Raw genomic sequence first — 14,341 nt, forward strand, 5'->3', positions numbered from 1 at the left:
ATGCATTTAGGCATAATCTAATTTTGGCCTGCTATATCCAGTCTGAATCAACTTCTGGATGGTTTGTAACCAGAATGAATTCTCCATAAAACTGAACTATACACAGAAGATATGGCACAAAATGAGTCTATAATCTCTTTTAAAATGCATTTCTGAAAGTTAAGAATCTAGTAGCAGAAAGTCCATCCCATCAAGTTTCTGATAGACAGATACTTTTAACATGGTAGTAGAAGCTGTAGTAAAATTGTCATTGACTGCTTCATACATCTGGACTTCGAGCCTTGCACGAAAGGTCATTCATCTTGTAATAGGCCAGCTATGGGCTCCTTCTTCCTGGAGAACGACTATAGTTGTGTGAAATTCTCATAAATGAATGCTTTGAGATTTGGACTGCAGTTAGTGGAGAGTTAGATGAGATGAACAGTTGGGTTCTGCTCTGCAAAGCGCCACTTTGAAAATGGCAATGTGGTGTTCCATGTTAATAGCATCCAACTGAATCCATATAAAATTTGCTTAAATACCAAACGAATAGGGTTTTTTCTGGCTGCCATCTCTTCAAACTCAGCATGGACTCTGAAAGTCCAACTGTGTTCTTTCCTTCTCATACATCATCACTATTTGTAAAGATACCGCAGGCCAGTTGAATGCTCGGTTGCACTTCTGCCTCCCCAAAGTCTTGAAATTGTGCCCTATGTTACACCTGCACAACCCACTGATTTTACGCAGGTCTAAGGCCATAGTTTGGACCAGAGATGTTACACAGTTGTCAACAAGAAACCAAGTGAGCTTGCAGTGTCACTACTTGTATCCTGCATGTAGGGAAATGCTTTCTTGTAACTGATAATTTTTACTTTTACAAGTTTCAGGTTGATTGCTAGCTAGTCATATAGTAAGTCTCTGTGTTTGTCTGTTACTACTTTTGTTTTATAGATGCTAATAGCTCAGCCACTGCTGGGTGAGGCATACTGCTTTCCAAACTATTTGTTCTTAAGTGAATTTGAAAATCAAAAAGTACATTGTTATTGTGTGTAACATTTCATCTTGCTTCTTTTCTTCTGTAAAGATGGAGCCTGGAATTCAGAACCCCAGAAAGTAGTGAAATTAGGGGTTCTGCCAGTTAGAAGTCTACTCATGATGGAAGATACCATTTGGGCTGCGTCTGGTGGACAAATTTTTATAATCAGTACTGAGACACATACTGTAGAGGTAAATGCTTTTACAAGTATTATTTGCGTATTGTGCCATGAAACACTATTATTCTAAATAACAATGGATAGACTTTAAGCATTAAAATTTGGTTCAGAGAACCTATAAAATCCACTGAATCCTCTAAGAGATGTAGTTTTGAGTTGTTTAACTTTTTTTCGGTTAGATTTCACTTTCTCTGCACTTTGAACTTCTCTTTTATATTGGCATTTGTTGCCAATATAATTTGTATGGATTTTTGGTCTGATTTTTACCCCCTTAAATTGTCATGTAACTTCTGGAAACTGCAGGATATTTTGTGTAAGGCTAGCTCTAAAAGCTAGACCCAAGAGAGCTGAGAGAGAGAGTGAGTGAGTGCTGGAAATCAGCATGAGTTGTCTACTAATTTGGAGACCAGGACTCTTGGGGTACATATATACAGTAATTGGGAGGTGTGTTTCCCAGTTTGGGTGGACATATATGTGCTAATTCTAATGCTGCTCAAGCTAGAGAACTAAAATTAGCACTATAGCTGCAGCTGCACAGGTGGTAGCTTGGGCTAGCTGCCTGACTACTATCCCCTAACGAGATGAGATAAGGAGCTTGGCTTGTTTAATCTAACAAAATGAAGGCGGAGGGGAGATAGGGTTGCTCTCTATAAATACATCAGAAGGATAAATGCCAGGGATGGAGAGGAGTTATTTTATTTAAGGGCCAATGTTGCCACAAGAACAAATGGATATAAACTGGCCATCAATAAATTTAGCCTTGAAATTAGATGAAGGTGTCTAATCATCAGAGGAGTGAAGTTCTGGAACAGTCTCCCAAGGGGAGCAGTGGGGGCAAAAAACCTAACTCATTTTAAGACTGAGCTTAAGTTTATGGAAGGGATGCTATGATGAGATTGCCTACAATGGTATATGGTCCATCCACGACTGCTGATAGCAAATATCTCCAATGGACAGAGATGGGACATTAGATGGGGAGGACTGTGAGTTACTACAGAGAATTCTTTCCTCTGTGTCTAGCTGGGTGACCTTTTGCATATGCTTAGGGTCTAACTGATCACCATATTTTGGGTCGGGAAGGAATTTCCCCCCAGGTCAGACTGGCAAAGACCCTGAGGGGAAGGGGGTTTGCCTTCCTCAGCAGCATGGGGCATGGGTCACTTGCTGGTGTGAACTAGAGTAAATGGTGGATTCTCTATGACTTGAAGTCTTTAAATGAAGAGTTGAGGATTTCAGTAACTCAGTCAGAGGTTAGGGATCAATTTCAGGAGTGAGTAGGTGAGGTTCTGTGGCCTGCAACATGCAGTAGGTCAGATGAGATGATAATGATGGTCCCTTCTGGCCTTAAAGTCTTTGAATTTATGAAACACCCTGTATGGCTAGCCCAAGCCAGAGCCCTTGCTGCTATGGCTCGAATGCTGTCTTTAAGCACTGGCTCAAGCAAAGCTACTGGGCAGACAAACCCTGAAAGACAAGCTTGGGTCCAGGCAACTGTTCTGCTTCTGTGCAGCTAGATGTGGCTTTTTGCCTTATGGAGACTTCTTAACACACCCATAATCCTCCCTGTCTTCTCTCCTCAGCCACCAGTAAAATCTTCCTGTGTCTGATTGTGGCAGGCCGGTTGAAGCAGTGAATATACTTGTGGGGTATGGGGAACTTCCATCACAAGGCTGAATGGCCAAGCACCAATGTGGAGTGCTCTCTCCAAGTGATCGGTTCAAATTAGCAACAATAAGTGAAGACTTTTATCTGCCAAAAAGTCCTTGGACACGGTTTCAGCTTTTTTCACATCCTGAGAGCTGTCAAAGGAAAGGAGGGAGTCAGGCAGCATGTTCCTCCATATCTTTCTTCCCTTCTCCCTACTGCTCTTTCCTTGTTGCAGGTTTATATCCCCACACACTCTGGGACCCAGCTGTACGCTGCCTCAGTAGGCTCATTAACATTCCTCTCACAGAACTGCTTGGGCCAAATTCTTACATGATTTGCATGTAGCCAAACTGACATCATTGATTTCAGTGGAGTTGCATGTGTGTGACCGGGAGGAGAATTCACTCTAGACTGTTCACTTAAGCTAGCTGTTAGACTGGGTAGCCCAGTCCCAAAGTGCTGTTCCTCTTCACAGGTACAGTGGCTAGTGCAGGAGCATCTGGCTGAAGAAGAAAGGATCTTTCACGTTTCTTTTACACTCAGAATAGGGAAAGGAATACTGGAGGATGACTTCCAGTGAATCATGCTGACTTCTGTAGAAACCAGCTCTCCCTTCTTTCAAGACAGATGGAATTTCAAGGGTCCAGGCAGTTATTCAGGATTGCTTTGCCAAAGAGATTTACACCCTGTGCCTGTTCCAGATCTTTCACCACTCTATCGGGGGCATGGCTTAGTGGCCTAAACATAGGGGGCTTAAATCCTAACAGGAATAAGTCTTTCCTTCCCCCTGCCAGGAAGATACTTTATGTTCCATGAATTTTACGACATGGAATTCTTTCAGATGAGAGTCTGCGGAGAGAGCCACAGTCTCCTTGCTTGTGTGATTTATTATAAATTTTGTTTCACTGTTGATCGCAGTTCTCCTCACTGTTGTCTGTTTGGTATGCTTGGTAGCAGGATTCATGGCTTGGGGGGGTGATAGTGAGTTTTCTACTTCCTTCTTTCTATGGCTACAGTTGCTGGGATGACTTGTTTGATCTGAGTGAATGCTCCCACTTTTCAATTTTTTTCTATTTTGTCTTTCTTTTAACATGTTTTTTTGCTTGTGTGCATGGTTCCATGTGGTTATGGGAAAGGTGAATTGGTGGGAAATTGAGGTGAACTACCTATGGGTAGGAACCTTTACAGGGCATAAGCCCTGGGATATCTGAAGCTCTTAAACAGCTTTGATAAATCCCCTTGTCTCTCACTGAGACATGCCCTGAGTGACTCCTTTCAATGAGAGGGGACGTGAATGAGCATCCTCTACCCTGCAGCAAAGCTTCTGCTTTAGCTGGATAAGAATGAGGCAGCTTGGATGCACTCAGCTGGTAATATTGTTAAAGCATTCCTCCAGGGCAGAGACCAAACTTCCTGGGATAGGATGCTGTGCATCTGTGCATCACTAGTTCATGTGTAGAAATGATAATGCCAAATCCTCATCCCACACCTCTTCCTGATGAGGCACTGCCTGCCTTTTAGGGATCTTATTTTCATATATTGCCTCAGCCAGCAATCCATGCCTTTAGTGTGTGTGGAACTCCCCCTCCTCTGAAATCTATCTTACTCCACCTCTCTCTGCTTTTTCAAAGCACTCTAAGCCTTCATTTCTCATGCTGTTGTTTTTTTTTTTTTAAATCGCCACTGTTGGCCCTTTATATATTTCTGTTGGCTCTCATTCCCCACCCCCTTTTTTTTCTGTATGGATTGGTCTCTCTCAAATTCATTTTGTTTTAATGTAAATAATATGTTTTAATGGTAATCTTTCAGTGTGTTTTTGGAAATGGCACAGTGCCCTGAGCCCCTTGGCCAGGGATACTTTGGAAAGCAAGGAATTGCTGTTGCATAGTGTTAAGGATCCCAGTACACATTTTGCCCAAGTGTAGGGGTTTGCCCTTGCCCACTACTTTCTCTCCTCCTAATGTAGTATTTAGCATTCTGGGTCCTGTTTCCCTGCAGACCTCCCACCAAAAGGTGGCAGCATTTCAGTATTGCTCTTGGATCTAGACCCTGACCCTGTGGTTATCTCTGTGCAAACAGACTCATGCAGGATTGGGGCCTCACTTGTAAAGTATCCCAGTATTTTATGGGCTGAAAGTCACTGTGTAAATGAAAAATAATCCTATTTTTCAAGACTTGGCTAATTATAGACAAACTACTTTAGTTTGGAAGATTTAAGTGGAATGATCTGAAATGTGTTAAACAAACAGAAATTTCCTATGTTTATGTTGCCCAAATATTGTAATTTTTTTAAAGTTATCAAAAGTCAATCACCATTTCATGAACAAAGAGACCCATTATGTGGAGCCTGCTATGCTTGAGAAACCATGGTTCAGTTTTTGGCACAGCTATTTAGGCCTGGAATCACAGCTGAGTTTGCACTGTGCAAGTGGGCAACCTCTGAAAAGAAAGAATTCAACTATGCAATACACTGTCAAAACAATAGTGGGCCATGTCAGGCTCCAGTGTTGGAAAGACCGACTGTGGCATCCAAAATGTGTTCTGCAGCTCTGTTGTTGCTATAGAGTTGGAACAAGAGAGTCTGAGGGAAAAAAACCTGGGCTTTGAATAGAAGGCAGAGAGGGAATGCGCTTATGAAAACTCAAGAAGGGGAAAAAGTAAAATGCTAAACTGAGAACTTGTGATCGTTTACGTAAAGATTGGGGATAGATCCGGTTTTGTCACTCAATAGTTGCCCTGCTTGTTATATGAACTAAATTCTTTAAAGATAAAAATCAACTACTGTATTTTACATGGGCAATGCAATCGATGTAGATGCCAGCAGCTACTTTCAGTGAAAAGATTTATGCGCTGGCAAAAGAATGTCCAGGTTTTCGGTACATTCCTGCTCCTACTCAAAATTAGAAGACCATTTGGTTGAGAAGAATGGCTTTTTGTGCATGGCAATTGATTTTTTTTCCCTAAATGTCTCAGATAACTGTACAAACAGAAGCACACACTATGTGGTAGTTTAATGAATTAACTGGTAAATACAGATGAGTTAGAGACTCTGATGTGAATTGTTTGCAGTTGTGCTAATAGAATCATCTTCCTGCTCATGGTCAGAGCAGAACGCTTCAGAAATGGTTCATTTTTAAATTTTATATCATTAGTTTAATTACCTGCCTGATCCAAAGCCAGAAGTCTAGAAATGAGCTTTGGGCTTTGGATCAGTCCCTAAGAGGATTTAACAACACACATTTGACATTATAATAATTGTGTGTGATACTATAAAGCAAAAGCACATTATTTTTGAAGCCATGATTGTCATGAAATTTTTACATGTACTATGGATGTATCAGGAAGTTCACTCATAAGAAGGATGAGCAGCTTTCCCAGGGGCTCTGCCGGCAATGTGACAAATGAATGTCTCCAACTCTTGCTCTGTTAGACAAATGATCGATTTATATTTTTAAATTGTGTATCTTATTGAAGAAAAACTGAGATGAGGTAAGATAGACAGTTTAAGGAATGGGAAAATGTATAATACCATGTGTCATTAAGTGTCCAGTTTTTCTATGCTACTTGAGTAAAAATGTCACTTTAAAATTGTAGATATAAATGCATACAGCAGAGATGCTCTCCGTGCCTTCTAGAGTGTGGTCACTAGTGAAGGCCAAAAGGTAATACAGTTTGACTCACCAGAATTGAGAATGTGAGCATAACTTAACAGGCAAAGAGACACCTTGTCTATTCATTTACTATAATCTGTGCACTTGAGGAATATTACAGTTCCTTAACAAAAGAAGAGAAAAAAAACCTCCCCCTCAAAACCCACTAAAGAGCAATCATGAAAATAGGAATAATAAGATAAGATAGACTATATTCTCCTCTGTTACACTGATGTGGGTCTGGAGTAATTCTATTGGCATAAGTGGAGTTACAGTTGTCAAGGATGTTGTCAAGTAATGTGACAAGTGACTGAAAGGAAGGATGACCCATTGGTTAGGACATTAGTAGAGGAGTTGGGAGACCCAGTTTCAATTCCCTATTCTCCCACAGACTTCCTGAGTGATGCTGGGCAAGTCACTTAGACTATCTGTGGCTCAGTTTCCCATCTGTAAAATGGGGATAATAAAACTTCCCTACCTTACAGGGGTGTTAATGAGGATATTTTAAATTGTGAGATGCCCAGCTACTGTGGTGATGGGGCCCATAAAAGTACCTAAGATAGACTGAGAGAAGAATTTGGCCTGATGTGAGTGATCTTTGAGAAAGGTGTGGATTAGATGCTGACGCTAAATGACCAGAATGTAATACGATCTGGTTAAGAACCATAAACAGGGAACGTTTATTTTTAAAACGTGAGAATAAAATTGAGAGTGTGTCTCGGTATTGTGAGACACAGAACAGTTATATACTTGTAAATCCTTGAGGCTGAATCCATGCAGGGGAAGTATTTGTGATTTATGCATTACAATGATTCTTTATTGTACGAACAGCTCTGTACACTCCAGTAAGCAGCCTGCTGGCTCAACACGTAAAAAACAACAACAATCTCTTACTTCAAAGACGATTCACTTATAATGGTGAAGAGGAAACAAGTTCCAAATGTTATGGCCAAACTTTGCTTTTAATGATTGAAGGGCTTCAGTTACACATGAGAGTTCTCTCTCATACCTTAAAGCAGGACACAGATCGGGTCCTGCCTCATAATGGAAACCTTGCTGTAGCTAGGGGATAGTTCTTGTAATTGGCCAGAGTGGTTACTTATTTCAGGAGTAATCACTGTGACTCCAGATTAAAGTGGCCATGCACAATTTGAACAGTAATTATATTCTCTAGTAAACAAATTATCTCAGTTAAACTAGCTCTCCTGCATTTTGATCAATTTAAGAGTGACATGGGCTTTCTACGTACTCCTGTGAACCCGCTGGACACAGTGCAGGGCCTTGCCTTCAACAGAAGATGAGAGCACTCACCACTCTGGCAAGAGGCACCCATCATCTTAAAGAACCAGGCTCAGACATTACCAACATTTATAAAGCTCATACCTTAATAAAAAAGAAAGCAATACTATTACATAAGACTTACCTATTAATATATGTAATTGAGCAAGTAATGATGCCTTTAGATCCTTAAATAATCTACCTTTTAAAGATCAATTCATCCCTAATCTCGTCGTCCATTTTACTCAATAGAAACAGAATTAAATAAAAGACCGGAAAGAAAATCCTTGATATTATTAATAGTATTTTATTTCTTTGGCAAAGAAATAAAAATGGAATAATTGAGTTCCCCACTGAATCCTCCCAGGGCTAATATTTGTAAATCAAAGGTAATTTTAGCCTCTAGGATTTTTTTAATCCCGTTTCACCTTCTCCTCCATATAGGGTGTCCTCTAAAGCAGGGGAAATTGAGTGAATTTTCCGCATAATGAAATGACTGGCAATATTAAATTTGACCCTTCTTAATGTGTACTTTTGTTCAGATATTCTTATCTCAGGGAGGTCAGAGTTTTCTCAGTGACAACAAAACCTACAGGGACATTTTGTTGTATATTTTTATGATTAGGTGCTAGGTTATGTCATAGCCACCAATCTTACGCTAATAGGCTATTCCCTGCTATATATATTTAGGGCCATGAAAGACTGAGGCCATATTTTCAGTACATCATGGTGATATTCAAAACTTAAAATTGTTCTTTCAAAAGAAAGTTAATTGACTGGTTTGTTCAAAGAGAAGTTTAAAATAGGAGAGATTATTCATAGAGACTGTCTTTTAATTATGTCTTTGAACTGGACCTAGTGCAGGGGGCCCTAAGGGCTCCTAGGCGCATTGGTAATACAAATAAAAATAACTATTAATAATTACAACAATAATGGTTGGATCACTATAGTCACCATTTGGCAGATTAGTAATGCCACTGTGTGAAGTATGAAAGAGATTGAGATGAAGAAATTAGCAAGTGTGTGTGTGTGGAGACACCTGGGCCCTTCAAAATGACTGGGAGTCTTTTCCCATTTACTGGGTAAAATGGTGGGCAGGCACAGAAACCCAGTCCAAAGGGGATTTAAGGCAACAGAAACTCCTAGCAGAAAGCAAAATCCATCCCAGCGAAGTTAAAAATGCACCAGGAGAAGTTACTGTGACTGATTCAGTTTCACTGCAGTGATGTTCTGTTCTGCCTTCCAAGTGAGTGTTTGTCTGTACATTCCACCCAAACCCAGGCCATGTTTACACTAGGGAGTCGTACAAAATACCCTACTGGTGGGCGCTGTACTGCAGATTCAACTAACATGATGGCGAAAATAAGTCTCGGGAGCCTTGTCTGTACTTGTGTTCCCACTGGAGCTACGAAACAGAAATGCAACGTTATCAACGTTATCAAATTCTAAATTCTCAGGATGTAATCAGATGAGGGGCTATAAAATTTTAGTGGCAAGAGCTTGGGATTCCCTATTTAATATTTATGCAGTTTCTTCCAAAACAAGTGGCAATGAAAACTAACACCATATATGCAGCAGAGTCAGGACTTGCTCATAGTGGAGCAATGGGATCAGGCAACCTGGCACTCTACACAGAGAATAAAGGCACATTTCCTACTCTGAGAAGTTCATAAGTACAAATGAATGCTCTGTCATTGGTGAATCTGTTCTAGATCCTTTGTCTTCTTTATAGCGCCATTTTGAAGCTCATCAAGAAGAAGGGATGGTGATTTCGCACATGGCTGTTGCAGGAGTGGGAATCTGGATTGCCTTCACATCTGGATCTACACTCCGCCTGTTCCACACTGAGACACTGAAACACCTCCAGGACATTAACATTGCCACTCCTGTTCACAATATGTTGTCAGGTAACTGCATTCTACCCTCACGGTTTTGTTTTGGCTGAGTCACTCCCCTGTTGTTCTTCTACAGTATCTCATAGATGTGGGCCTGAACTAGAACCCTAGTTTCATACTTTTAATTGTATCTAGATGTCAGCTGTGCAGCTAGAGTCTATCTCTTTTGACTAGTTGGGTAGTGTGTGTCTGTCAGATCGTGAGATACTATGAGCATTAACAGAAAGACAATCTATTAAGAAACTAAAGAGCAGGATTCGTATAATTCAGTTCACTGTCTGCTTTTCAGAGCAGGGTATGCAATTAATTCCCTCCATATCTACCATCCCCATTACAAGACATAGAGAAAATAGTAAAGAGCAAATAGGAGGCCAGTTGCGGGCTCCAATTTTGTCCTATTTTGTAGCACTGTACAAGAATATATTAACAAGATTTGTTGGGAAGAGCCAGTCCAGTTTTTGTAAAGGGAAATCATGCCTCGCCAATCTGTTAGAATTCTTTGAGTGGAACAACAAACATATGGACAAGAGTAGTCCAGTGGATATAGTGTACTTGGACTTTCAGAAAGCCTTTGACAATGTCCCTCACCAAAGGCTCTTAAGCAAAGTAAGCAGTCATAGGATAAGAGGGAAGATCCTCTGATGGATCAGTAACTGGTTAAGACAGGAAACAAAGGGTAGGAATAAAAGGTCAGTTTTCAGAATGGAGAGAAGTAAATAGTGGTGTCCCCTAGGGGTCTACTGGGACCAGTCCTGTTCATCATATTCATAAATGATCTGAAGAAAAGGGGTAAGCAGTCAGGTGGCAAAATTTGCAGACGATACAAAACTACTCAAGAAAGTTCAGTCCAAAGCAGACTGCAAAGAGTTACAAAGGGATCTCACAAAACAGTGTGATTGGGCAACAAAATGGCAGATGAAATTCAATGTTGATAAATGCAAAGTAATTCACACTGGAAAACATAATCCTAAATGTACATAAAAATGATGGGGTCTAAATAAGCTGTTGCCACTCAAGAAAGAAACCGTGGAGTCATTGTGTATAGTTGTCTGAAAGCATCTATTCAGTGTGCAGCAGCAGTCAAAATAAAGCTAGCAGAATGTTAGGAACCATTAAGAAAGGGATAGATAATAAGACAGAAAATATCATAATGCCTCTATATAAATCCATAGTACACCCATACCTTGAATAATGCATGCAGTTCTGGTTACCCCATCTCCAAAAAGATATATTAGAATCCGGGGTGCTGAGAGCTATTGAAACAAATTGTAAACCCTGTATGTGATGGAAACCACTTCAAGCCAGGGGATGCTCCTGCATCCCCAGCACCCCTAGCTCCACCTATGATTTGAATTGGAAAAGGTATAGAGAAGGACAACAAAAGTGATTAGCGGTATGGAGTAGCTTCTATATGAGAAGATATTAAAAAGACTGGGACTTTTCAGCTTGGATAAGAGACAACTAAGAGAGGATATGCAGCAGTGCAAGTATGGTAGTACGGTACGCCGTACCAGCAAGATATTTGTAGCTGGTACTGCGTATCGGAAAGACATAGGAGGAGCCAGCAGCCTCACGCCAGCAGCTCCTCTGGCGTGGCTGTACCACCCTCTGTCCCCCCACCCACGCTCTTCCACGGAGCTGCATCTCCTCTGTCTGTACAGCAGCAGCCCCGCCGGAGGACAGGGCTGGGTGGACAGGGCTGGGGGCAGTACAGCCACCAGAGGAGCTGCTGGCATTCTGCTCCTTTCCCCGCTGTGGTTCCCAGCGACTGTCATAGGCAGGATATCAGGCTAGGACTGTTGGTCTTTTCCAATATCATGGAATCATGGAACTGGAAGGGACCTTTGAGGTCATCTAGTCCACTTCCCTGCACTCATGGCAGTACTAGGTATTATCTAGACCATTCCTGACAGGTGTTTGTCTAACCTGCTCTTAAAAATCTCCAATGATGGAGATTCCATAGCCTTCCTAGGCAATTTATTCCAGTGCTTAACCACCCAGACAGTTAGGAAGTTTTTCCTAATGTCCAACCTAAACATCCCTTGCTGCAATTTAAGCCCATTGCTTCTTGTCCTATCCTCAGAGGTTAAGAAGACCAATTTTTCTCCCTCCTTCTTGTGACAACCTTTTATGCCCAATGAACAGCTAGGGATTCCCCTTATATAAGGGAATCCCAGGGTGGCATAAAGCCACTGGCTGCCAGGTGCCCGGCACAGGGGCTGTTACAAATTGGCAGGCTAGCACAGCCACAAGTCTGCTCAAATATATACCAGGAACAGAACCAGCCCTCACTTGCCCCGGGATTTGGGGGACTACAGTGGTGAATGGCTTACAGACAACTTTGACCCACCACACAGGGTTCCTGTGCTGAGCTTGACCACCTAAGAATCAGGATTAATTTTCTTGTTAGAACTGAATAGTTGATAGCACAATAAATTATACTGTTACATATGTCACTGTACATTCAATCTTTTCCTACAATAGGATATAAATAATAAAATCAGTGCTGAAATAGTCCACCTGATAAACTCTCAAAATAGAATAGCTTTGCACATATTTCAAAAGGGTACATGTAAAAATATATGTATACACATGCACAAGTAACACACAGGCACCCTAATTTGTGTGTGTCCATTCCACTATATCTGGGCCTTGAATGACTGAAAGCAAAAATGCATTTTTGCATGCATCTCTTTCCAAATTTGGGCAATTAGTTAGAGATTACTTTTCCTAATACTTCTTGGTTATAACTTGATGGTGTCCCCACTGCACACCGTGACATGCAAAAGCAGCACTGCACACAGAACATCTACTCTTTATTTAACAGGTTGCTAGAATTACAGCTAATCCTTAATCATAATTTCATTAAAGGTAGCTATTCTCTTTTCTTACAATGACATCTTGGCATCTAATCCTATTCTGAAAACAATTATTTGTAATAGAAAGATTGTTTTTTTGCTGTAACAATTGAAGTGGCAACCCAGTTTAGTTTTTTTTAAGCACACATGTAATTGTTTTACTACAGAAAATAAAAGGTTGAAGGCCTTACTCCAAATGTTCTTTTGTTTATGTAGGTTTCTTTCTGTTACCCTATGGGATTAAGTTAATGTGTTAAACCATGTGCTCACATTCACAGCTACACAGCTACCAACAGTAAAGTTTGTAGATGATAGCAAAATAATAGTTTTAAAGCAGAGATTGCATGAGTTAGGAATAAGAAATGTGACCTCTGTACTGACGATAGAAATGCTTCGAAGGGTCTAGGATTCCTGAAAAGAAAGAGGGGAACTGGTTTTGGTAGCAGAGTTGGCAATTTAAGAGGGAAAAACTAGTTTAGGACAGGGCACTGGTAAATAAACGGGGAAAAATAAAATAATTACTAGAATATACTAGTGAAAATTACTGGGAAATATCTAGCAGTTTGATAATAGTTTTTCAGTATATATAATAGTTAAATAATATTGAAAACTGAAATATTAGTCATGATATGTGAAAGTTCCTTGAGAAAATACTGAACTAAAATGTATAGACATTCCGATGATCAGTATTATATTACATATATTAATATTACGCCTCCTGCAGTTTTACTTTTTATTTCTACAACCCTAAATTAATCTCCAAATCTCCAACCTTATGTAACCACAATTTGAATATGTAACTACAATGAAGTGTAATGTGGTGTGCACTAATGAAAGTTTTTAAAATAGAAAATACCTTGAACTGGAATTGGTAGTTTTTCCCATGGCAGTAAAAACCATTATTTTATCTGATAAAAAACACCTCTGGTATGCATGCCATCCCTTTTTGGAAAGTAAGCAGGAGGAGGTTTTGACACAAGCGGTTGATCAACACTTGGAAGAGACAAGGGGAGTCTTTTGCTGGGAACGTGGAAGGAAGCAAAAGGGAGAGACTTTCACTTAGGAAAGACAGTGGGAGCCTCAGGAGTACCAGGAAAGGGAAAAGCAATGGGAAGGAGGGAAACAATTAGAATAGGGTTGCCAACTTCTAATCGCACAAAACCGAACACTCTAGTCCTGCCTCTACCCTGAGGCCCCGCCCCCTCCCTGCCCCTTCCTGAGGTCCCGCCCCTGCTCACTACATTCTCCCTCCCTCGGTGGCTCACTCTCCCCCACCCTCACTGACTTTTACTGGGCTGGGGCAGGAGGTTGGGGTATGGGGGGGGAAGCGCTCTAATGAGGGTGCGGGCTCCAGGGTGGGGCCAGAAATGAGGGGTTCAGGGTACAGGAGGGGGCTCTAGGCTGGGGAGTTGTGGTATGGGAGGGAGTGAGGGCTCCAGCTGGGGTGCAGGCTCTGGGGTGGGACCGGGGATGAGGGGTTTGGGGTGTAGGAGGGGGCTCCAGGCTGGGGGTCGGGGCCAAGGGATTCGGAGTGTGGGAGGGGACTGAAGGTTGAGGCAGGGGTTTGGGTTGCAGGAGGGGGTATGGGCTCTGGGGTGGGGCCAGGGATGAGGGGTTTGGAGTGCAGGAGGGAGCTCCAGGTTTGCGGGGGGCTCAGGGCTGGGGCAGGGGGTTAGAGCTTGGGGCTGGGACGCAGGCTTACCTTGGCAGCTCCCGGTCAGCAGTGCAGAGGGGCTAAGGCAGGCTCCCTGCCTGTCCTGGCACTGCGCTGTGCCCAGGAAGCGGCCAGCAGGTCTGGCTCCTAGACATGGGGGCCAGGA

The 14,341-nt window shown here is 41.7% G+C and overlaps 1 protein-coding gene across 1 annotated transcript in view; it reads left to right on the plus strand.

Moving 5' to 3' along the window:
• Positions 1-14,341, plus strand: part of ARHGEF10 (Rho guanine nucleotide exchange factor 10) — a 176,930-nt gene that overhangs the window by 142,261 nt on the left and 20,328 nt on the right. Inside the window, exons 26-27 of the mRNA XM_074947778.1 lie at positions 1,064-1,206; positions 9,501-9,675. Coding sequence (XP_074803879.1) covers positions 1,064-1,206; positions 9,501-9,675 — 318 coding nt within the window. The remainder of the gene's footprint in view (positions 1-1,063; positions 1,207-9,500; positions 9,676-14,341) is intronic.

The sequence above is a fragment of the Natator depressus genome, chromosome 3 (genome assembly GCF_965152275.1).
Source record: "Natator depressus isolate rNatDep1 chromosome 3, rNatDep2.hap1, whole genome shotgun sequence".
In the NCBI taxonomy this organism is placed as follows: domain Eukaryota; kingdom Metazoa; phylum Chordata; order Testudines; family Cheloniidae; genus Natator; species Natator depressus.